The 24,591-nt window shown below is 41.9% G+C and overlaps 1 protein-coding gene across 1 annotated transcript; it reads right to left on the bottom strand.

The window, feature by feature from the left end:
- Nucleotides 1-347: 347 nt before the first annotated feature.
- Nucleotides 348-19,591, bottom strand: LOC134586097 (serine/threonine-protein kinase N2-like). Its single transcript, XM_063441607.1, has 20 exons — nucleotides 19,541-19,591; nucleotides 18,537-18,591; nucleotides 17,417-17,562; nucleotides 16,654-16,747; nucleotides 15,782-15,872; nucleotides 15,471-15,587; nucleotides 15,235-15,349; nucleotides 14,536-14,590; nucleotides 11,584-11,729; nucleotides 10,917-11,010; nucleotides 9,594-9,684; nucleotides 9,012-9,159; nucleotides 7,614-7,759; nucleotides 7,434-7,509; nucleotides 7,254-7,345; nucleotides 6,952-7,134; nucleotides 5,750-5,812; nucleotides 5,486-5,562; nucleotides 4,486-4,628; nucleotides 348-482 (listed from the first exon to the last, which is right to left on the bottom strand). The coding sequence occupies exons 1-20, from the start codon at nucleotides 19,589-19,591 to the stop codon at nucleotides 348-350; spliced, it is 2,118 nt and encodes a 705-aa protein (XP_063297677.1).
- Nucleotides 19,592-24,591: the final 5,000 nt, after the last annotated feature.

Below are 24,591 nucleotides of genomic sequence, written 5' to 3'. Positions count from 1 at the left end.
AGTACTGAGATATGTGCATGACAAATAAGATTACTATTGTTAAAAGACAAAATAAATAAACTGATACATTCCCTCTCCCAAAGATTATATGAACCTCCATCTTTTCTACACACTTTATATCACTATCTGTCAGACCGTTCATATAAGGTAATGATGCAAGATGCTGGGATGTGATGTCATAAATTATTCCTGTACTGATTAGACGCAAGGCTCCATGCAGAGGGTCTAATCCTGAAACCTCCAAGAACTTAGAATTCATTCATCCTAAGGCAGCTCGCCAGGATAAACATCCCTCATCAATGGTCCATGAACGGTTTGATCATGGCTCATATAATCTATTACATTTATTAAACACGAAACATGTGGCGACTAACCTGCTTTATTATTGAAGTTGAGTTTCTTGATAGGGATTCTGGACATATGAATTTTCCTTTGATGATACTCGCAGTTAACTTTTTCAAATCATGGCTTTCAAAGGGAAACTAGAGAAAAAAAATAAATAAAAAAAAAACCCTCAATTTTAGTTTGTAAAGTTGTAAAATACTGGAATCTGCTGCTGAGCCATAATTGAATAGTTTATGGTTTTTCGAATGTTAGTAGTAAGGATGGGACAATGTGTAAATCACCATGCATCAAAGGTGTGTGGTGCGGGTGTATGAAAGTACGACATGGGGAACCAGGGGCCAGGGGTTAGTTGTTGGGTGGTGATAACAACTAGCAATGTATCTGCCTGGGGATCTATTTTGGGAAGGGAAAGGGTTCATATGCAGAGGAATGTTGGGATGTAATATTAATATTGTAATATCAAAAAACAGCTTGCAAAAACTACAGGTCTCTTGTCTGCAGCCTTTGCAATCACTCCCCTTCTTACCCCACCCAGACTTTCTGTGACTGTCCAATCACAAGCCTCCCAATGCAGCTCAATGAGGAATCTTTGCAAGGCAGGTGCTCTGGGCAATTACTTCCTCCTGATATTAGCTTCACAGATCTAACCAAACCAGGAAGTAACACAACCATTTGTATGATTGGCAGCCAGGGGTGTATATCAAGGTGATGATTTACATTGAAATCTGTAGGCTTGTAAAATGAAAATGGACACACTCTGCCAGGGCCGGACTGGGAGAAAAATTCGGCCCAGGCATTTTTTTATCACAGCGGCCCACTAAGAAGGGGGCGGGGCAGAGAGGATGTGTTTCGTTATCACCAATGACAAGCACGCCCCCTCTCAAAGTGTTGGTTAAATGCTCTTCCAGGGCAGACCATGCGCAGAACTCTGCTAAAGAGCTCTAGCATGAGAAAAAAAAAGCCCTGTATTTGTTCTGCACAGTGCAAGCAAATTTTATAACATGCTTGCACTGTGTTTCCTTGCAACTTGTCTCTGGTGTCTCTATAAATGGATACCAGGAGACAAAAGGGCCAGGAAAGAGCATTGTGCATGTGTTTGGAGCCTGCTTGTGGAATTGCGTGTGTGTAGAGTGAGCTGATTGTGGTGTAGTATTGTGTAATAAGGTCGGTTTTAGTCGTGTTGTGTTTTTGGTGTAATGTAATCCATATGTGGCTAGGGGCTGTAGAGAATGTGTGTATAGGGGATGTAGTAAGTGTGTGTGTGTGTATATATAGGTGATGTAGTGTTTGTAGGGGTTGTAGAGAGTGTGTGTTTAGAGGTGTAGTATGTGTTTGTTTACAATGAATCTAGTGTGTATATAAGGGATCCAGAGTGTGTATTTTAGGAATGTTGTGTGTGTATGTGTGTGTGTGTGTAGATGGTGCAGTGTGTGTGTATACAGGAGTCTAGTGTGTGTTTGAAGGACCCAGAATGTGTAGGAGTAGGAGATCTAGTGAGTGTGTGTATATAACGGATTCAGAGTGTATAAAGGGATCTAGTGTGCGTATATGATCCAGAGTTTGGTAACGTAATGTGTTTAGGAGTGCAGTAGGTGTGTAAGGGGTGCTGTAGTGTGTGTGTGTGTGTGTGTGTATATATATATATATATATATATATATATATATACACACACACATATTTATATTATATGTAGATATATACATATATATATATATATAATATAAATATGTTCGGAAGTATTGTGTGTGTGTTTGGTGCAGTGGGTGTCTGTGAGGGATGTAGTGTGTATGTGAAGGGTGCAGTATGTGTGTGTGATGGATGCTGTGTTTGAGGCGTGCTGTGTGTGATGTGTGTGTGGGTGCTGTTTATGATGTGTGAGGGTGCTGTGTGTGATGGGTGTGAGAGTGCTGTGTGTGATGGGTGTGAGTGCTGTGTGTGATGGGTGTGAGTGCTGTGTGTGAGAGTGCTGTGTGTGATGGGTGTGAGAGTGCTGTGTGTGATGGGTGTAAGAGTGCTGTGTGTGACGGGTGTGAGAGTGCTGTGTGTGACGGGTGTGAGAGTGCTGTGTGTGATGGGTGTAAGAGTGCTGTGTGTGACGGGTGTGAGAGTGCTGTGTGTGACGGGTGTAAGAGTGCTGTGTGTGAGAGTGCTGTGTGTGAGAGTGCTGTGTGTGATGGGTGTAAGAGTGCTGTGTGTGATGGGTGTAAGAGTGCTGTGTGTGAGAGTGCTGTGTGTGATGTGTGAGAGTGCTGTGTGTGATGTGCGAGAGTGCTGTGTGTGATGGGTGTGAGAGTGATGTGTGTGATGGGTGTGAGCGTGCTGTGTGTGATGGGTGTGAGAGTGCTGTGTGTGATGGGTGTGAGAGTGCTGTGTGTGAGAGTGCTGTGTGTGAGAGTGCTGTGTGTGATGGGTGTGAGAGTGCTGTGTGTGATGGGTGTGAGGTGTGAGAGTGCTGTGTGTGATGGGTGTGAGTGCTGTGTGTGATGGGTGTGAGTGCTGTGTGTGAGAGTGCTGTGTGTGATGGGTGTAAGAGTGCTGTGTGTGAGAGTGCTGTGTGTGATGGGTGTAAGAGTGCTGTGTGTGACGGGTGTGAGAGTGCTGTGTGTGATGGGTGTAAGAGTGCTGTGTGTGACAGGTGTGAGAGTGCTGTGTGTGACGGGTGTGAGAGTGCTGTGTGTGATGGGTGTAAGAGTGCTGTGTGTGATGGGTGTAAGAGTGCTGTGTGTGATGGGTGTAAGAGTGCTGTGTGTGAGAGTGCTGTGTGTGAGAGTGCTGTGTGTGATGGGTGTAAGAGTGCTGTGTGTGATGGGTGTAAGAGTGCTGTGTGTGAGAGTGATGTGTGTGATGTGTGAGAGTGCTGTGTGTGATGTGTGAGAGTGCTGTGTGTGATGTGTGAGAGTGCTGTGTGTGATGGGTGTGAGAGTGCTGTGTGTGATAGTGATGTGTGTGATGGGTGTGAGCGTGCTGTGTGTGATGGGTGTGAGTGCTGTGTGTGATGGGTGTGAGAGTGCTGTGTGTGAGAGTGCTGTGTGTGATGGGTGTGAGAGTGCTGTGTGTGATGGGTGTGAGAGTGCTGTGTGTGATGGGTGTGAGGTGTGAGAGTGCTGTGTGTGATGGGTGTGAGTGCTGTGTGTGATGGGTGTGAGTGGTGTGTGTGAGAGTGATGTGTGTGATGGGTGTAAGAGGGCTGTGTGTGAGAGTGCTGTGTGTGATGGGTGTAAGAGTGCTGTGTGTGACGGGTGTGAGAGTGCTGTGTGTGATGGGTGTGAGAGCTGTGTGTGAGAGTGCTGTGTGTGAGAGTGCTGTGTGTGAGAGTGCTGTGTGTGATGGGTGTGAGAGTGCTGTGTGTGATGGGTATGAGAGTGCTGTGTGTGCTGTGTGTGAGAGTCCTGTGTGTGAGAGTGCTGTGTGTGAGAGTGCTGTGTGTGATGGGTGTGAGAGTGCTGTGTGTGAGAGTGCTGTGTGTGATGGGTGTGAATGTTAGAATGGATTGTGTGTGTGTGTGTGTGTGTGTGTTTGGGGGTAAAAAATTAAAATAACTAAACAGGCATTATGCCCCCCCCCCCTCCCTTCTTACCTTTCAGCCTGGGAGGGGGGGACCGGCATGTTGGTACCTGGGAGGGGGGTTCCGGCACTATCCCTGGTGGTCCAGTGGTGAGTGAACTCTAGCCTGCGGGCTAGAGTTCACTCTCGCGAGATCCGGTCGTTGCCATGGCAACGCGCCGGATCTCGCGAGAGGAACCCGGCGGAGCTGCAAGATCCGCCGGGTCCTCTCCCTCCCCAGCCACATGTGCCGCATGTCTCTCCAAGGGGGCCGGTGAGGGAGATCTCTGATCTCCCCACCGGCCCTCCATGGCAAACAGGGGGGCCGGCGCTCGGATAGTGCCGGCCCTGCATAGACCGGCAGGGGAGATCCTTGGACCTTCCCCTGCCAACCTCGGCCCGTGGCCACCGCGGCCCACCGGGCATTTGCCCGGTGTGCCCGATGGCCAGTCCGGGCCTGCACTCTGCACAAAAAAAGCATTTCAGCAAGCTATAGTGCTTTAGGTGTGCAGAGTGATTCTTTAAATTGGTAGAGTCTCTCTGGATTAGCAGTAAATAAATCTGTTTACAGATTCTTATTGAAAGTCTGTTCTTACCTTTCCAGATAGCATTACATAAATGACCACCCCGAAGCTCCACCAGTCTACAGCTCTTGTGTACGGCTTGCCCTTGCACACTTCAGGAGCTACGTAATGCGGGGTTCCACGAGGGGACCCGGTTGTGTCTCCGTATCCGATTCCTGAGAAATAAGGAAAATAGAATTGTATATAAATTGAAGATATTCAGTTTTAGCAAATTACATTTGGGAATGACTTTCAGTTAGACTGATCTGTAATGTTAATTGATCATGCTAACGGGTTCAATCACGGCTGATAACTGGTGACATGTTTCTGTATCGGATCAAATATTCCTATAAGAATATTAGTGAGTAGATATTGCTGAGAGTTTTAGTTTTGCAGGAAACATGCCTGGAATAAGAGGGGGCTTTCATACTATTCAGTGGAGATTGACTACACTCCATAATCCTTTACCCAGCAGGTGTTTATGGGATGCTGTCAGACACGGCTCTGTCATGTCCGTAACCACAGGGGTGTGAAAATATAAAGGACTAAAGCAGTAGCCCAATTTGCTTTAATAATTTCAATTGGAATAATTGGGGTTTCCTACCTGGAGCCCTAAGTATGGTGTCTCACCCTCTGCCCTCCCCATTAACCTCCTTATGTTCCCCCACAGTGTGCATGGTGGCTGTGTGGGATCTGAATGTGCTGTGTGCTGGCTGTGTGTAATGTGTGTGTGTAATGTGTGTGTGCATCCGACACTGCCTGCCCACCCCTGGATAGTAGGTGAGTAAAAACATTTTAGTTTAAAAGGAGGGCCCCATAACCTGAAAGACCCCATGGACACTTTAAATTCAAAAATACATACTTTTACTGTTACAGAGTTTCTTTTGGAATGAATCAGAGATTGTATACACATCATTTTATATATTAACATGTTATTTATGAAAGCTAACTCTGATATTGCCGGGACATTTTAAAATTACTAAGCGTGAGCTTGTATGAAAAAAACATGTTTTAACTATAAAATGATATTTACCTTCTTTGCAAAGACCAAAGTCTGTGATCTTTGCGAACCCTTTTTCGTCTAGAACAATATTCTCTAATTTCAGGTCTCTATATTAAAATACAGAACATTAAGTTTTATTAATTTTACATAACACTAGAGGAATTTAGGATTAGGATTCACTCTTTAGGCTATTTAAATTGTTAACGTGAATAACTTACTATAAACAAACAGGGTTAAATACAATAACACAAATATCACGGACACTCCATGTGTAGTCTTTTTCTATAATCTTACCGGTGGACGATCTTCTGTTCGTGTAAGAATTCCAGTCCCAGGACGACACAGGCAGAAAAAAATCTGGGAATAATAAATAAATCTGTTACTTTCTAGATGACGCAGTGTTTTATTATTAACTGGTTTAATTCCGTATATTCCTAAGTCACTCTGTGTTCTGACATATTACATTAAATCCCGGGTTTCCTTATTGTCTCTCACTGCCGGTTGGTGGTTAGTTATCAGCTGATACAATGGTGATTGGTCGTTTAGCATTTACAGCTGGTTCCATTCACCAATGTCGATGCTTCCAAGGCCGTTGGCTATAGTTGGTGCACACAGCGGTGTATGTGGCCAGATGTAACCACACTGATACAGCATTGGGCACATACAGCAAGCAGATATACAGCAGCTCAGGGGATATACATTCATTTATACAGTTTGAAGTCATTTTTAATACAGAATAGGTTTGTTAATATCTAACCATGTTTATTTGCATTCTAAAACCCACGGTGCTATCTTTCCTCTTCCATTATATTTGGTTACTTGTGACTCTACTTCATCTCTTATTTGAGTCTGTCTTTTATAAATAATTTTTCAAATTCTGTTTTAATGATGTTGTTACTGTTCTAATATAATGGGCATTGTTATTCCTTATTGTTTCATCTTCTTTTTACTCTTATAAACAAAATAATCAGGATTAAAAAAATGTTGTGTGATTAAACAATAAGGAAGGGAGACAGGAGAAGGGACAGAATAAATGATAGAGTGTCCTGCAGAGTGGTAGTTGCCTCGTCATAGAGGGGTGACCTTAGGATAGGTTGGGCTCGGGGAGATCACAAAAGAGGAAATAATTAAAACTTCACTTTTAATGTAAATAGGTAAAAATGGGGGTATACAAACAAATTTTAGTTAAAATAACTGTTGTAAGAAATCCTCAAGTGATACAGTTACACTTCATTCAAATGACTGTTGTAAGAAATCCTCAAGTGATACAGTTACACTGCCTGTTAACAGAGTGAAATGCCACTGTGGGAACAGTAGCTACAAATTAGTAGTGTCACTAATGTATCGATATACCAGTATCCGGGCTCAAGGAAAAATAGCCAAGTCCCAGTGATGTTGTGTGATATTCCTGGTATAAACAGGTATAAATAACTAGAATTTATGGAATTTGTAGCCCATCTGCAGAACATTGGATTAGACCTGTAGCTTATACTCACATAGCTCTGGATTCTGGAAAGGGACGCCTTTTGTTGTTAAGGAGTGTGCTTAGGTCGCCCCCAGCAGCATATTCCATCGCAAAAATGATGTGGTCTTGAGTGTGGAAACACCCGAACAAGTTAATTAGAAATGGGTAGCGCCTGTTGGTCACAGCTTGAAATACGCGCTTCTCACACAGAAGGCTGGAAAGGAAAAATAAAAGTTAAAATTAATTTTCCCCTGATCTCCCAAACAAATGACAAAAGACAGAAAACAAAACCTCATCCGCCCAAAAACAATGAATTGTTCTTCATTTACTGACCTATCAAGCTTAGGTGATGATTCTATGTCCCCTTTTCTCATGACTTTCAAGGCGTACATTTTGTTTGTGTTCTTGTACTTAGCCAGTAGAACCTGAAATTAAAATAAATAAAGTGTTGTGTGGCATCTGTTAAGACATCCGTTATATCCAACTAGAATTGGAATTCCACCTTAAACTTACCTTTCCGAAGCTCCCTCTACCCAGCACAGAGCGGAGCTTGAAGTCCTCCATGGCGAGAGGAATTCGGGGCCGAATACTGCCAAGAAAAGAAAACGTTGAGAAATTATTTCAAATGTCCCATACACCCCTCACAATAAAAACAAAGACTTAGAATAAAACGCTCCTGGTAAGTAATCATACCGCACGTCCTTAGATGTTTTGGAAGGTTCACGAATACTGTTATCCAGAGGGGAAACTGTCCTATCAGGCTCACGTATAACGTCTGGTGTTGGGTTTGCTGTAATGTGTTCATTATCGCTGGTATATTTGTGGCCTTCTTCGTAATCCTAGAAAGGTAAACCATACATAATAAAAGCATTTTTTTCTTTGAGAAGTGTTACTTCTCTGCAATGTATAACATTGAATAACACGCTAAAAACATTTCCCCTGAGATTCTCTGTTTACCTGAGATTTAGGAAATGGCTAAGGAGTAGAAATAGAAGCATTGTCTAATGTCTCCTCTCTCACTATGTTTTCTCTGTTAGAGGTTATATCGATGATTGACAGGTAGTTAAAACAAGAACTACAAGAACTAGATTTAGCCGAGGTCAACCATCAACGTCGGCATAGGGGGCATGTGGACCAGCCAAGGAGAAGACATAAGGACTGATTAGAGGTAAATGGCCTTTGGGTCAAAGCACTAGCACACTTTTTGTTGTGCTTTTCTTTTGTGTCTGTACAATATATGTACATTTTATTGTCATGTAAAAACTACACTATATTTCCATATATTTCTCTCTCTATATATATATATATGTTTTATATCAGAATATACTGAACCTTGAGGTAATCGAATACCTGCCTTACTGCCCTGACACTTTAGGTGATTTATGTCACATTTATTAGTATTTTGCTCCAATGAAACTTTTTGGTTAAGTTAGTATAATATTAAAGCGACGGTTAGCCTTTCATAACCCATTAGACCAGGGGTTCTCAACCTTGTCCTCAAGGACCCCCTACCAGTCCAGGGTTTAGGGATTACCTGGGTGAGTCTAAGGTGTTTAGCGTCTAAGGTGTTTTTTTCCCCTTTTTCTAAACACCTTAGACACAACCAGGTAATCCCCAAATCCTGGACTGGTAGGGGGTCCTGAGGACTGGGTTGAGAACCCCTGCATTAGATGCTCTGATTTAATAACTAAACCGAGACTTCATTAACTCAAACAATCAAGAAATGAAACATGTGGCTGCTTGTAATAGCCACATTGATAGTGAGGAAGTAACACTTCTGTATTATAAATGACAATGTTAGGAAAGCTGGATGGTATTGATTGGCTGAGAGCTCTGAGCTAACACCCGCCCATCACAACTGTCCAGCTTGGATGGAATTAACATTTATAGGACAATAAATAAAATTCTACATAATCATCCCCTATTTGTCAAAATTCTCCTAAATGGTTTAACAAAAAAAATTGGGTTAATATCCACGGACTCATTGCACCATAACTACTTCACTGTACTGTAATGGCTATTGTACACAGAGTGCTCATTTAATGATGAAGTTTAGGGGTAAAGAACAACCAGCACATCTTAGAGCTTTACCTGAGCCAGGAAATCTGGGACCTCAATGTATACTGAAATGTCGTGCTGAATGTTATCTAAAACTGTCTGACTTGGAGCAGGAGGCATTTCTAAGTCCAGTTCCACATCCGGTAGGACAATTGCTTTCATAGGAAAGATTGGAAAATCGCTATGAGAAGGAAGAAAAGTATAGTTTATCTGGTTGTCATATCACTATACTCATTATATTTTAGAAAATAATACTGCTATATACCGGACATTATTTAAAGGATGCCCTAAGATTACTTCTCACTAGAGTTGCCGATTTCTATGTCTTTGCACCGTATAGAATTCTACATTCTGTGCTTCCTGTGTGACATCCAAAGCACTCTCACACCCTGCCTGGCAGAATGCAGAATTCACAGGAGTCCTGCAAAGATAAGGAGATCTGGCGACACAAGCATGCAAGCTGTAGGCAGCCTTATAAAATGTATCTGTGATTGAAATGTAGACAGCCGTAGACAAACATACGACAGACATATAGATAATCAGCAGGTGTGGTGGTATAAACTGGGATGGATTCAGGTCCTAACAACATTGATGAGAAAGATGTAAAGTGAATACCCAGCCGGCTCTGGCTCCTGTGTGTCCGTCACCAACAGCGAAGGAGCAACAGTGTTAATGTCCGTCTCCGGAGCTGGTAACGATGGTTGTTCTGTAAAGGTTGAGACATAATATAATATAAGTATTGTGTATTATACACAGTGATTAATAATACTCCAATAATTTTCACCTCAAAGTGGAGATAAAACAAAAAACACTATATCCAAGCATAGACTTTTTGATATTTAATTTTATGAAATACTATAACATTTCTTTGCTCCTTCTCATTACTCTAAGAGGAAGTGCAGAGGTGATGTAATTGGAAAAAAACAGCTGTACATTTCCTCATAAAAGCTTGGAGTGTAGAGGTTTATGGGATACATACAGATCTCTCTAATAACTCCTTGTAAGAGAGTTAAAGCTCGCTGTAGTGGTTACGGTGTAAGTACTGCCCAGGCGCCCCATTATTAGAAGTCAATGTGTTTTTGAGCAGTTTGTTTTCTTCGCAGGTGAAGCTCCCTGCAGCCACTAACAACACCGGAGAGCCGAATGTTTCTAAGCAGGAACTTCTCTTAGCTTTCCTGAACTAAGCCCAAAGCAAGCCCTGCCGAGCCATTCAAATACAGTTTGACCCATGAGAGATGCGCAGCGTTAGTTTATAGTTACCTTTTTTTTTATTTTTGTAAATTGTGTTACCTTAAGATTTACCTCTACACTTACACAGTTGTATATCGACTACATAATGTATTTGCAAATTAGTATACAATCGTATCGTGTTGTTAAGTTCCAGTGATGCAGCAAAGACAGATACGACAGTCTGGGTAGCTGGTAGAGGTTGTGAGGCCTGTGCCCCGATGCTGTGCCACTACTGTATTAAGTATGAGGTTGACACTAGACACACCTAATATATAACTGAACTACACTCTCTTTCAACTTATGTGTCGCTTCTCCAATGTACTGTGCAATCCATTCAACTGCCTGCAACCATTGTATATGTCAAACTGCTGTACAACCGAATAAAAATGCAGATAAATAAATACATTTTAAAAAACAAACAATTTGACTCCTTACAATGGGGGAACTCCTGGTACCATAACAATAATGATCTGTAGTGGTTATGGTGCTCGGATTGTTTCTTTAAAGAGTAGTCACATCCCGGGTCTCTGTACCTCCACAGGTGACTAATGTATCACTATATATAAAAACAGTTGGCACCCATAATATCCCACGGCACAGAAAAACTGCCAAACTCTAAAAACAAAAAAACTCACAAAAATATAAAATACATTTTCATTGTTACCCATTAATATTTTTTCAAACTACATACGAGGACAGAACGTTTACCTTTTATAAGAGACTGGATCTGACTGCGCAAATTGGCTATTTTATTCTCGCTGTCTTGAAGTATCTCCTGGACAGCAGCAATATGGTGGACATTCTGTAACAGTAATAAGAATAGTCAGATAGCTGATTAAACTGTATGAAGAGATATAGGATTAATTAACCTCATTCTAGGAAATAAAACGTAACTACTCCTTGTACATAACATGCAGGGATGATAAATCCAGTTCACTTTGTTTCCCTTTCAGTATACGAGAGCCTATATGGCTCAAAATACAGCAGCTGAATGCTTGCATCTGGGGTAACGGGCACTAGGCACACTACAGTGCTTCTTTGCAGGCAGGCTAAATTATAGACACGCATTATGGAAGGAAAATCTTTAAAATCACAAAAATAAACCAATAAAAAAAGCATGCATCCTTTCTACTTAGAATTTTATAAAATGCTTCATCGCTGATTAAGAAAAGCGCATGCCTTCAACTATTTCACTGTGAGAGATCTCAGGAAACTCTTGGAATTCTAGCTGGTAATTTGTATCACCTCTCTGTCAGAGTGTAAAAGGCACGTAATGTAAAAGGTGTGAGGGGGTTTTAGGTTTTGCCTCTCCCCCAACAAAATGTTTCAAAAGTATTCTTTATTTTTAAACTCAGTTTAACTGTAACCAACTTACTTTGGGAGGATCATTGGAATATGCTTTAACCAGATTCTCTGCTCCCTGCTTCACCTTCAGCTCAATGTCCAGTTGTTTCTGCAAAGCACTCAGCTTCACGTTGTCTGCCTGGGAGCTGGTGTCACTTGTAGGAGCATCTGAGATCTCTGGACATCCCGGGAATTAGTAACAAGAAAAAATACAACATTTGGAAATGTCAGCAGACAGTATCACTCAATAAATAAATAAGACAGTTACATTAAGTAGAGTAGGTAATGCCATTATAGATGACACAGTCCCAGAGAGCAGCTTTAAATCAAGGAGTATAAAAACACTGAAAGAAAAGGTAAATACCGAGTAAACAACAAAAATCCCAGCTGCTAGAAGTCCCCCGTGCTTGATGACATCACAGGAAGACGCCATGTACATGCCTTCCAGTTTCAATATGTCAGCTGAGCCCCCTCTGGCCAATGAACATGGTCCATCAATGGCCATACTTTATTTTATAGGGATCTCTCTGGTTGGAGAACATTGAATGCAGCGGATGTGGCCGTAGGTTCCTGACAGAACACAGGTTCACACAAAAAAAAGTTTGACATCTGTGGCGAAACCAACCTCGCCACTGGGCCCTGGAGAAGCCTGTTTGCTAGCCTCCTACCTGCTGACTATGGCCCCTGGGTTATTTGGGGGCATATTGTACTGTATATCGCTGCTACTGGCCCTTTTAACAGCATCTATGGACATATTGGGACTTTTGGGACTACTGTCCCTTTAAGACTGTGATACATATTCTAGTATATTGCCTGTAATATTATATGTGTATATGTGTATTAAGTTTAACCTGGGATATGTATGCAGCATTCATCTGATTGTTGGGTAGAATCACTCCATTCATTATATTGAGTGAAACTACCGAACAACCAGACCACCCAGGAATAAGTGTGCCTCCAATTACAGTTTGCAACAATGTTGCAAACGGGTAATTGGCAATCCGTGTAATGTATTCTTTGTCCTCTGGGTGGCCGCCATTCGGGAAACAAACACGTGGCGGCGGCCATCTTAAACTACCGAACAGCGGTGTTTTGCCGTCGAGTGTCTGGAACTAAAATCGGACACTTGACTAGGCAAACACCGCTGAGACCTCCATACTTCCAGAAATTCGGATAGAAACTACCGAATGACCCGCCGTTCGGTAGAAAGAACCCCACAAACAAGGGAATTCATTCAAACCCTCTCCAGGCTCTATAACACAGGAAATTCGCCTGTTTTCATTCCCTTGTTTGTGACCGACCGCAGGGCCAAAATGCATGGAACTGTTTTCAGATACTTTACCCATGCGGTCGGTCAAATCTTTGGAACCCCATATCTCCCGAACCGTTCATCCGAATTACTTGAATTTTGAATATGTTGTCCCCCTGAATAAGGGCTATCCAGCGATGCTGGATTTAAAGGTGTACCCCCGGTTTTTGGGGTACATCCAGGAATTGGGGAAAAGTGTGTACCGGATAATTGAGTTTAATGTTATCTGAGGGGAGGGGATGTGTGGGCTGAACCATGTATGTGATTGGTTATTTTATGCCTCCCCCTGGGTGTGGCCTGTATGTGGATTAGTGTAATAAAAGCCAGGCTGGATGAGCCAGTCCAGAGTTCCTGTTTTACCCTCAACTTGAGTCCTGTGTCTTATTGGGGGAATCTGCTACAAGGGATTGCTATGCTAGGCATATTCCCTTGCTATAATCACTGAGCTCTTGTAAGAGCTTGTTCCTGCTTCGTTCTGAAGGGAGATAGCTGCAGCCTGCGGTGCTTATGGTGTCTGGTGGAGTGCTTGGAGTCCTCTGGAAGCGCTAGGAGCATCTTTCAACGGAGGTACCCAGTCGGGGTGCCAGTGGATCCGTTACAACATCTTACAATGGGATGGTAAAAGGATGCTCCAGGCACCATACATCCTATAGCTGTGGTTGTTATAGTGTATGTCGTATTCCTTTAATACTCTGTATTTAGTTATTTGTTAAATGTGCACGGGACCCATTTATATTTCTGTAAAACTAACGAGGCACAGCCTTCCTCCGCACTATTTATTTCAATCTGTATGTTTTCACGCTATATAATGTGGGTGATCTGTTGCTCAGTAAAGTCTACAATCTCATTTTCATAATATGTGCAATAACTGTTCAAAAAGTTATGATTTCCTGTCTTACAGTCGCTAAAGCATCCACCTTATTGTAAAATGAAAAAGCAAGTTATTACAGCTATGACCCACCAGTACTTTCCAATGAGAGGTCCCTTGTAGAAGAGTTCAGGTCAACAGTGGAGAACCCATCACTAGTTGATGAGCCTTTGACAGTGTGGAGAGAGTCGTGAGTCTCTGGAGACTCTGAAAATTAAAAAGAAAGACAGATCACTATGTGATTTACAGATAGTATTGTTCAATCAAGGTTAGAAAAACTACACAATACATAAACTTTTATTTAAACAGACACTTCAAGGCCCGGAGGAGGCGGGCTGCAAGCTAGCCGGATAAGAGGCATGTGTGGGTGTGGTGGGTGTAGGTGGAATAAGTGGGAGTGTCATTAAGGATGGGGGAGTTGGGTGGGGTCACATAAATTAGCAGATATTTTGTACTCATACCTCATATGACAGTTTGTGTCTCTCCGTTCTCTCTGCAATGTGCCGGCAATGAAGCTGCCATCATGGTGTCAGAGGAGAAGGGACGTCTTGCTAGGGGAACTGCTACAGTGCTTCCCAAATAGGGAGAAGGGATAAGGGACATGTAATAAAGCAGCGTTACAGAGACTGTAACACCAACTGGAATAGAACAGGTCGCTCTTACCAGACTGTGGGAGGATATTACCCCAAGTTACAAAATACAGAGAGCTTTTATAAAATGCTAGAACTGGTTCATTCTCCATGGAGATGGATAGATATACACTTACATATCTACACACAGCAATCACACACAGTGTTTTAATATACCTGGAAGTTGATCTACTTTCTGCTCAACATCATCAGGTATCTGACCTCTGGCGAGCTGAAAAAGCAGAAACAAAATCAATTAGAAAACAAAAGGCACTTTGCAAGAAAAATGCTCAAACAAACCAAAAAAGGCGCAGTCTTACATGTAACTGTTAACCTGTTTTTGACCAATTTAACACTAAAGATGTGACTCCAGTCTCTGTCTCTTTAGCTCAGGCTAAAGTAGAAGAAGTTGTGCGAGCAGTGAGGAGGCGTCAGTGATTGGCTGAGAGAGTCGGCTGCCCATCGTTAGCTAATGTAAGTACATTTCTATCCTTTGCTCACAAAGGGCTGAGAGTGTTAGCTGACGATCTAATCCAGTCACTGCCGGCTCTTCACTACTTGCGCTTATGTTCCCGTGTTAGTCCGAGCAGGAGAGGAGAGGGAGAGACACATCTCTAATGTTAGACATTCGAGAACGATTTAATACTTAAAACATACTACAATGTATTTGCATATATTTCTCTCTATGTACGTTTTATATAAGAATATAATCAGCCTTAAGGCAACCAAATACTTGCCTTAATGCACTAACAATTAAGGTGATTTATGTCACATTTATTAGTATTTTGCAAAAGATTTTGTTAAATTACCATATTATTAAAAGTTTGTGAGAGCGACTGTTAGTCAGAGACCAACTTGCACATCTTAGAGCTTTACCTGGGCCAGTATATTCTGGATCTTAATATAAGCTGAAATTGTTTGACTAGGTGTCTCAAAGTCATGTTCCACATCCGGTAGGGTAATTGGTTTTAAAGGTAAGATTGGAAAATCGCTATGAGAAGGAAGAAAAGCATAGTTTATCTGGTTGTCATATCACTATACTCATTATATCTGACAATAATGCTGCTATAAACATGACATTATTTAAAGGACACCCCAAGAATACTTCTCACTAGAGTTGCCGATTTCTATGTCTTTGCACCGTATAGAATTCTACATTCTGTGCTTCCTGTGTGATATCCAAAGCACTCTCACACCCTGCCTGGCAGAATGCAGAATTCACAGGAGTCCTGCAAAGATAAGGAGATCTGGCGACACAAGCATGCAAGCTGTAGGCAGCCTTATAAAATGTATCTGTGATTGAAAGGTAGACAGCCGTAGACAAACATACGACAGACATATAGATAATCAGCAGCTGTGGGGGTGTAAACTGGGATGGATTTAGGTCCTAACAACATTGATGAGAAAGATGTAAAGTGAATACCCAGCCGGCTCTGGCTCCTGTGTGTCCGTCACCAACAGCGAAGGAGCAACAGTGTTAATGTCCGTCTCCGGAGCTGGTAACGATGGTTGCTCTGTAAAGGTTGAGATATAATATAATGTAAGTATTGTGTATTATACACAGTGATAAATAATACTCCAATTATTTCAAACTAACTGCAACAGAGAATAAAATAAAAAACACTATATCCAAGCATAGACCGTCGGATATTTAATTTTATGAAATAATAGAATATTTGTTTGCACCTTCTCATTACTCCCTTTACCTCCCACTTCTAAGAGGGAATGTAAAGGCGATGTAATTGGAAAAAGCTGTACATTTCCTCATAAAAGCTTGGAGTGTAGAGGTTTATGGGATATGTACAGCTCTCTTATACCTCCTTATAAGAGAGTTAAAGCTCGCTGCAGTGGTTATGGTGTAAGTACTGCCCTGGAAATACATTATTAGACGTCAATGCAGTTTTGAACAGTTTGTTTCTTCCCAGGCGCAGCTCTCTGCGTACACTACTAATGTTGGAGAGCCGGGCAGATGGACTTCTCTTAGCTCTCCTGATCTAAGCCCTGAGCCATTCAAAAACAATTAGACTCCTTACAATGGAGCCACCAGGGACCTCCTGACACCATAACAATAATGATCTGTAGTGGTTATGGTGCTCGGATTGTTTCTTTAAAGAATAGTTACATCCCGGGACTCTGTACCTCCACAGGTGTCTTATGGATCATCAAATATAAAAACAGTTGGCTCCCAGAATATCTCATAGCCCAGACACACAGCCAAACTCTAAAAACTAAAACTCACAAAAATTGTTACCCATTAATATTCTTTCAAGCTGCATACGAGGACAGAACGTTTACCTTTTATAAGAGACTGGATTCGACTGCGCAACTTGGCTATTTTTTTCTCACTGCGTTTAAGTTTTTTCTGGGCAGCGGCAATATGTTTGGCATTCTGTAACAGTAATAAGAACAGTCAGATAGCTGATTAAACTGTATGAAGAGATATAGGATTAATTAACCTCATTCTAGGAAATAAACTCTAACTACTCACAACTCAGGATACACGTGGACTCTGTGTGATTCTCATTGATCTCAAACAATGATTTTCACCCAGATATTAAACTATTATTATGTCAGGCAATCCTTATACATAACATGCAGGGACGATAAATCCAGTTCACTTTGTTTCCCTTTCAGTATACGAGAGCCTTTATGGCTCAAAATACAGCAGCGGAATGCTTGCATCTGGGGTAACGGGCACTAGGCACACTACAGTGCTTCTTTGCAGGCAGACTAAATTATAGACACGCATTATGGAAGGAAAATCTTTAAAATCACAAAAATAAACCAATAAAAAAAGCATGCATCCTTTCTACTTAGAATTTTATAAAATGCTTCATCGCTGATTAAGAAAAGTGCATGCCTTCAACTATTTCACTGTGAGAGATATCGGGGAATTTTAGCTGGTAATTTGTATCACCTCTCTGTCAGGGTGTAAAAGGCACGTAATGGAAAAGGTGTAAGGGGGTTTTGGGTGTGGCCCCTCCCCCAACAATTGCATTTTTTTTTAATTTTTTTTTATTTTTTTTTATTAAACTCAACTTCAATGTATCCGACTTACTTTGGGAGGATCATTGGAATATGCTTTAACCAGATTCTCTGCTCCCTGCTTCACCTTCAGCTCAATGTCCAGTTTTTTCTGCAAAGCACTCAGCTTCGCGTTCTCTGTCTGGGAGCTGGTGTCACCTTTAGGAGCATCTCGGATCTCTGGACATCCCGGGAATTAGTTACAAGAAAAAAATACAACATTTGGAAATGTCAGCAGACAGTATCACTCAATAAATAAATAAGACAGTTACATTAAGTAGAGTAGGTAATGCCTCCCATGCATTCAGTCTTCCCCGACACCTGACGTCTTGTCCAGATTTTATGGGAGAACATTTGTTATGTTGACACGAGTGGCAACCACTAGCTCCATTCATTTAAAAACATGACTGGAGAACGTAGCTCAAGAAACAGTTTGACTTTTACTGAGTTAAACTACTGCCAAGTGCTGAACTATACTCACCTGCTGAGTTTATGGGATATGCTCAGCATTGTCATTATAAATAATGGGAACATTAAGGTTGGCTGAAACTCCAGATATATTCTGGTATCAGACAGTAGTGGATTATGGGTAGGAGGCTGTCCCCCTGTATGGGGAAGCACAAAAGTGGTGCTGGGTTTAGGAGAGACTCACAATGCTACTGGAAATATATATAAGGCAAACTACCTTCCCGGAAAAATTAACTCTGCAATCTAACGTGCCACAAATTTCAACTTTGTATATTCTGTACATTGTCTTTAGGTAACCATCTAACAATAGAAATCTAGAGGTTAAAGGGTTCCTCGAAGCACCATGACCACTTCAGTGATTTGAAGTGCTTATGGTACTTGTAGTCTGAACATACACAAGATATTTAGCTGAGTGTCATTAGCCAGTCTGTAACGAGAGTTCTGAGCCGCATAATGTAAATTCTGTGCACATTCCATGCTCAGAGAGTTATTCATTGGTTGAGAGAGCTCATTCGATGTTCTCAGTCATTGAATGACTGGTGGTATTGGTGTCTGGCTTCTGTGCCTGGCAGAACCCTGGTAAGAGGGCAAATCATTACTAAACAGTTTACCCTAATACTCCATGGATATCGATAGATATACACTTACATATACACACAGCAATCACACACAGTGTTTTAATATACCTGGAAGTCGATCTACTTTCTGTTCAACATCATCAGGTATCTGACGTCTGGCGCGCTGAAAAAGCAGAAACAAAAACAATTAGAAAACAAAAGGCACTTTGCAAGAAAAATGCTCAAACAAACCAAAAACTTTTACAATCTATCCCCTGGTTGCTGCCACATGGGCCAGCGATACATTTTAAACAGCTACAAACAAACTAGAATACAGGAAATGAGTCTACTTAAAGGAACACTCCAGGCACCATAACAACTTGTGTAGGACTCACCTAATTGGTTTGCCTTGCCGTGGCAGGTGAGTTTACAGTTTAATGGCCAATGGAGTAATACTAAAATCATCATCATTGAAATGTACATGGGGTTAGGATAGCGCAGATAATGTTTTGTTTTTTACTTATGTATTTGGGCTCATGAATACTATAGCCACTGCTGCCGCCCAACAGTAGTGGGAGTTTGATTCCATGGGCTTAAGTTTGTGTAGCATGTGATCATTTCATTGAAGTTGTTATGGTGCCTGGAGGCCCAGGCACAGTCTTGTATATAAGTGTTAACCTGTTCTTGATCAATTTAACACCAAAGATGTGACTCCGCTCTCTGTCTCTATAACTCACTAAGGAGTGATGGCTGGAGTTAAGGACAGGGGCGGAGGAGAATTATGTAAACATGGGAAGGAGGTCACAATTCCAAATAACTCATATTCAATGAAAAATGTGTCTTGTGGAGCAAATATTGTTTGTGCAAATTGTGTACACCGTTACTTTAAAATCTAGTATTTATTGCGACAAATAAACATTTTTCATTGTATTCGGATTAAACTTAATTAAAATAAGAATAAAATAAAAGATCTGCTACTCCCCCTCCAGTAAATCACATTAATAATCATAAAAGGGGTCTCACTGTATTCTCCTTTTGGACCCAGCCATGAATTATATTGGCGTTTGGGGTAATAGCTCTCAGTTAATTATTAATATAATTGGAACCTTAAAGAAACCAAGTGATTTACTTACATTTCGAAAGCGCAAACGTGGAAAACACGAGAAAATGTTTCTATTTGCCATCATTAGCAACTTGATCACTACAACAGCTAAGCAGTGTCAACTGTCTGAGCAGTGTCTAGTGACTGCTGTAAGCTGTGACCATAAAGGGTGATGTCACATGATGTCACATCGAACTGTCACAAAGGATCACAGGCTCATCCAGCCAGATAGACAGCCACACAGACACCAATATAATATATATATTTTATATTATTTTAATAAAAGATACATTATATACATTTAGCTTGAGCTGCACAATGAAGTGCAACAATCTGTCTGTATAAAGGCTGTGTGTGTGTGTATGTGTGTTTGAATTGAAAAACAAACTGGAAAATTTAGGCAAAATATATGATTTAGAAAATCTCTTCAATTCAGCTTTTGTCACAGATTGCAAACATTTTTTCATTCATTGCAATTGTCCGTTAAGTGACTAGCCCCCAATATGTTTCTCTTTCTGTAGCCCTTTTCCCAACGTGTCAGTAAATGAGAGTGGTGAAGATAGCGACTGCTCCCTCGGAGTGTGACTCCCATCGATCTCAGGACAGATCAAACAGCTCTAAAACGGATCGATCCTGTATTCTATGTATTAACTGCAATCCGTGTAACGGCGGTCCAGTGTGATCCTAACAGTAACCCAACTATAATCTCACTATGGTCTGATAGCCACGCACAGCACGTTTCATTCGGGTGTTCACTGGGGAATTCTTTACCTTTGATATTAGTTAATTTTATATAATGTAAATATTTATTAAACGAACATTCCAAACACCATAACCAATTCAGCCGGCTTTACTGGTTATGGTTCCACGAGTGCCCAGGCGTTTCATTATAGTAATCAAACCGTTTAGGGATGATAGAAACATAGAATGTGACAGCAGATAAGAACCATTCGGCCCGTCTAGTCTGCCCAATTTTCTAAATACTTTCATTAGTCCCTGACCGTATCTTAAAGTTAGGATAGCCTTATGCCTATCATGCATGATTAAACTCCTTTACTGTGTTAACCTCTACAACTTCAGCTGGAAGTCTTTTCCATGTGTCCACTACCCTGTCAGTAAAGTAATACTTCCTGATATTATTTTTAAACCTTTGCCCCTCTAATTTAAGAATATGTCCTCTTGTTGTGGTAGTTTTTCTTCTTTTAAATATAGTCTCCTCCTTTACTGTGTTGATTCCCTTTATGTATTTAAATGTTTCTATCATATCCCCCCTGTCTCGTCTTTCCTCCAAGCTATACATGTTGAGATCCTTTAACCTTTCCTGGTAAGTTTTATCCTGCAATCCCTGAACCAGTTTAGTAGCCCTTCTTTGAACTCTCTCTAAGGTATCAATATCCTTCTGAAGATACGGTCTCCAGTACTGCGTACAATACTCCAAGTGAGGTCTCACCAGTGTTCTGTACAATGCCATGAGCACTTCCCTCTTTCTACTGCTAATACCTCTCCCTATATAACCAAGCATTCTGCTAGCATTTCCTGCTGCTCTATTACATTGTCTGCCTACCTTTAAGTCATCAGTAATAATCACCCCTAAATCCCTTTCCTCAGATGTTGAGGTTAGGACTCTATCAAATATTCTGTACTCTGCCCTTGGGTTTTTACGTCCAAGATGCATTATCTTGCACTTATCCACATTAAATGTCAGTTGCCACAACTCTGACCATTTTTCTAGTTTACTTAAATCATTTGCCATTTGGCTTATCCCTCCTGGAACATCAACCCTGTTACATATCTTAGTATCATCCTCAAAAAGACACACCTTACCATCAAGACCTTCTGCAATATCACTAATAAAAATATTAAAGAGAATGGGTCCAAGTACAGATCCCTGAGGTACCCCACTGGTGACAAGCCCATGCTTCGAATATACTCCATTGACTACAACCCTCTGTTGCCTGTCATTCGGCCACTGCCTTACCCATTCAACAATATTGGAATCCAAACTCAAAGATTGCAGTTTATTGATAAGCCTTCTATGTGCAACAGTGTCAAAAACCTTACTTAAATCTAGGTAAGCAATGTCTACTGCACCACCCTGATCTATTATTTTAGTTACCCAATCAAAAAAATCAGTAAGATTAGTTTGGCATTGATCTTACATCTTCCCTCTGTTTGAGCATCAGCTGACTGTCCTGCAAGGAGTTAGTTAGCTCCACTGAGCTATTGTTGTACAGGGCCGGCTCATTGGCGGAGAGCTCAGTGGTTAATGAGCGCAGTCCTTCATGGCATTCCTAGTTCAGTTGGCAGGATCTTCCGATAGCGGAGAATGCAGCATTTGAGTTGTTAAACCATTGTTAAATGGTGTGACGCCTTACCCTGGGAGGGTGCCACGGTACAATTGACACAATAAGCACTGAAAGACACACTGTTACAGGCATACTGACACACACACACACACAGACAGGCATACTGACTGACACACACACACACAGACAAACTGGCACACACAGAGACATGCCTACACACACACAGACAGACATACCGACACACACACACACACACAGACATACCGACACACACACACGCACCAAGACATACCGACACACACACACAGACATACTCATACACACACATACACCCAAACGTTACACTTTTAAAACCAGTAGACGGGGCTGAGTAAAGGGACAGGGCTGTAGTGGGGGGGGGGGGGGGGGGGGGCAGGGGCTGAAGTGGAGGGTATAAGCTGTAATTGGGGGTTTAGGAAATGTAGGGGGGGGAATAGGGGCTGAAGTAGGTTGATGGCTACAATTTGGGAAATGGGCTGTGGTGTGGGTGATATGGGTTGCAATTGGGGGAGAGGAGCTGTAGTGGGGATGTTATGGGGCTGTAGTGGGGATGGGGCTGAGGAAGGGGATAGGGGCTGAGGAAAGGGACAGGGGCGGGACAAAAGAGGACAGGGGCTGAGGAAGGGAAAGGGACAGAGGCTGAGGAAGGGAAAGGGACAGGGGCTGAGGAGGGGACAAGGGCTGACTAAGGGGGCAGGAGCTGACTAAGGGGCCAGGGGCTGAGGAGGTGAGAGGGGCTGACTAAGGGGACAGGGGCTGAGGAGGGGACAGGGGCTGACTAAGGGGACAGGGGCTGAGGAGGGGACAGGGGCTGACTAAGGGGACAGGGGCTGAGGAGGGGACAGGGGCTGACTAAGGGGGCAGGAGCTGACTAAGGTGGCAGGGGCTGAGGAGGGGACAGGGGCTGAGGAGGGGACAGGGGCTGACTAAGGGGGCAGGGGCTGAGGAGGGGACAGGTGCTGACTAAGGGGACAGGGGCTGAGGAGGGGACAGGGGCTGAGAGGAGGGGACAGGGGCTGACTAAGGGGACAGGGGCTGAGGAGGTGTGTTTCCCCCATCCCTGAGTCTTACCTCAGGCCAGGAAGGGGTGGGCAGCAGGAGCAGGAGCAGCAACCAGCATACTGCTTGGTCACATGGTACAGAGAGCTACAGGAAGCAGCAAAGCGGGAAATGTATTAAGCCTCCCCAAAGGAAAACATTGAATCAATGCTTTCCTATGGGGACATAGCTGACGCTGGGTGTCCTCATGCAGAGCGTAAGGACTCCAGCATCCAATACCGGACCAAAAGTCAATTAACTTCAAGGAAGGGCCTCGTGGCTTTCTAGTAGGCAGCCACTGGAGGCAGACTTAGTGCTGCCATGTTTGTCAGAAACTGCAATAGCGACAGTGCACCGCTCAATGAGTTTAAGTGGCCTGGGTGCCAATCGTGTCCCTTTAGCAACAAGTCACATAGCCTCACTTGTCATAGGAAAAGCATAGCCCTAACTATTACTGATTGACTTAACTGGGTAGAAAGAATTGGAGGAATTGATGGAACATATCAGTTCGGAAGTATAGACAATTGTTAAACATTGTGGCCATCACTTGTATGTTTCTTCTTTGACCAATAAAATATCAAGTTTTTGTACACATAAAAATATAGATATTCTCTGATATGTTTTGCAGTGAAAACCGTTTATAAAACATAACTGTGAGTCAGTCAGTGATATATAACTGTATTCTTTATTTTTTATGGAGGGACCATGTAGTATGTCTGCACACCGTTTAAAGTGTTATGCTTTTTTTTTTTTTCATTTTTATCTTTATCATTATTCTTTCATGCATAGAATTACTACTGGACACCATATTTTTCTGATTTTAGTGGTGTTTGATACAACTGTGGGTCACGTATATCCTTCTGTGTTGTTTTATCTACTGTATTTTAGCTACTATTGTTTTTCTCAATAAAAGCTATATGAACTTATGCAATCATTCCTTAAATAAGCTAACATTTTTTTAATTTTTGTAGTTACAATCAAACAATTGTACAACACATCTCATCGCGAACTGTCTTCAGACTGTAGTTTATTCCGAGGACTGGAGAACCTGCTTCAGAATGCTTGATGGGACAAGATGGACTCTGTGCAGTGCTAGATAACCGTCTGAAAGATATAAAAGCTGAACATGTTACAAACATATCTTCTCGACATTTTGATTGTCAAGCTTATGTTCAAATAGCAAATTGAACTACTTTAGTATATTTTGATATTCATACGTATTAGTCATTTATCACCAAAATGGCACCTTTGGGAAATCTTGTTTGATATATACTGATTTAATGGTCCAATAACTGCATATACGTGATTTACAAACCATAAATATTCTTATAAATGAAGATAAAGGGTGTTTTGCAGAGGTGTTTATTAATTGCATCCAAAAAAAAGAAGAGTTGAGCTGGAAATTGGGAATGTTGTGTAAAGGTCACATCAGCAAAGCTTCACAGGGTTAGTCTTTGTCCTCACAGGGTCAGTGTAGGCCTTCACAGCGTCAGTCTAGGCCAGAGTGAGCCTTGACAGGGGACTGAGTAGGGCTAGACTGTTTAGATGTTAGTCTGTGTGTAAGTGGAGGAGTCAATGGACATGGGTAGTTGTCAGTTAGGAGGGGTCAACCATATTAGCTTTATACAATTACCTGTGAAGTTGTCAAGTACTATTTGTGATTTATTTCAGGTCATCCCTACTTGGCATGGATTATTAT

This window comes from Pelobates fuscus, chromosome 2 (genome assembly GCF_036172605.1).
Source record: "Pelobates fuscus isolate aPelFus1 chromosome 2, aPelFus1.pri, whole genome shotgun sequence".
NCBI lineage: Eukaryota > Metazoa > Chordata > Amphibia > Anura > Pelobatidae > Pelobates > Pelobates fuscus.
Note: the sequence above shows the minus strand (reverse complement) of the source record. Positions and strands in the feature narration are given on the sequence as shown.

Coding starts and splice junctions, on each gene's coding strand:
- LOC134586097 (XM_063441607.1), bottom strand. CDS start 19,591: ATGGCAAATAGAAACATTTTCTCGTGTTTTCCACGTTTGCGCTTTCGA. Junction 11,730..14,535: donor GAAAGTAGATCAACTTCCAG/GTATATTAAAAC, acceptor CGGGATGTCCAG/AGATCTCAGATGCTCCTACA. Junction 5,813..6,951: donor TTTCCAGAATCCAGAGCTAT/GTGAGTATAAGC, acceptor TATTATTCCCAG/ATTTTTTTCTGCCTGTGTCG.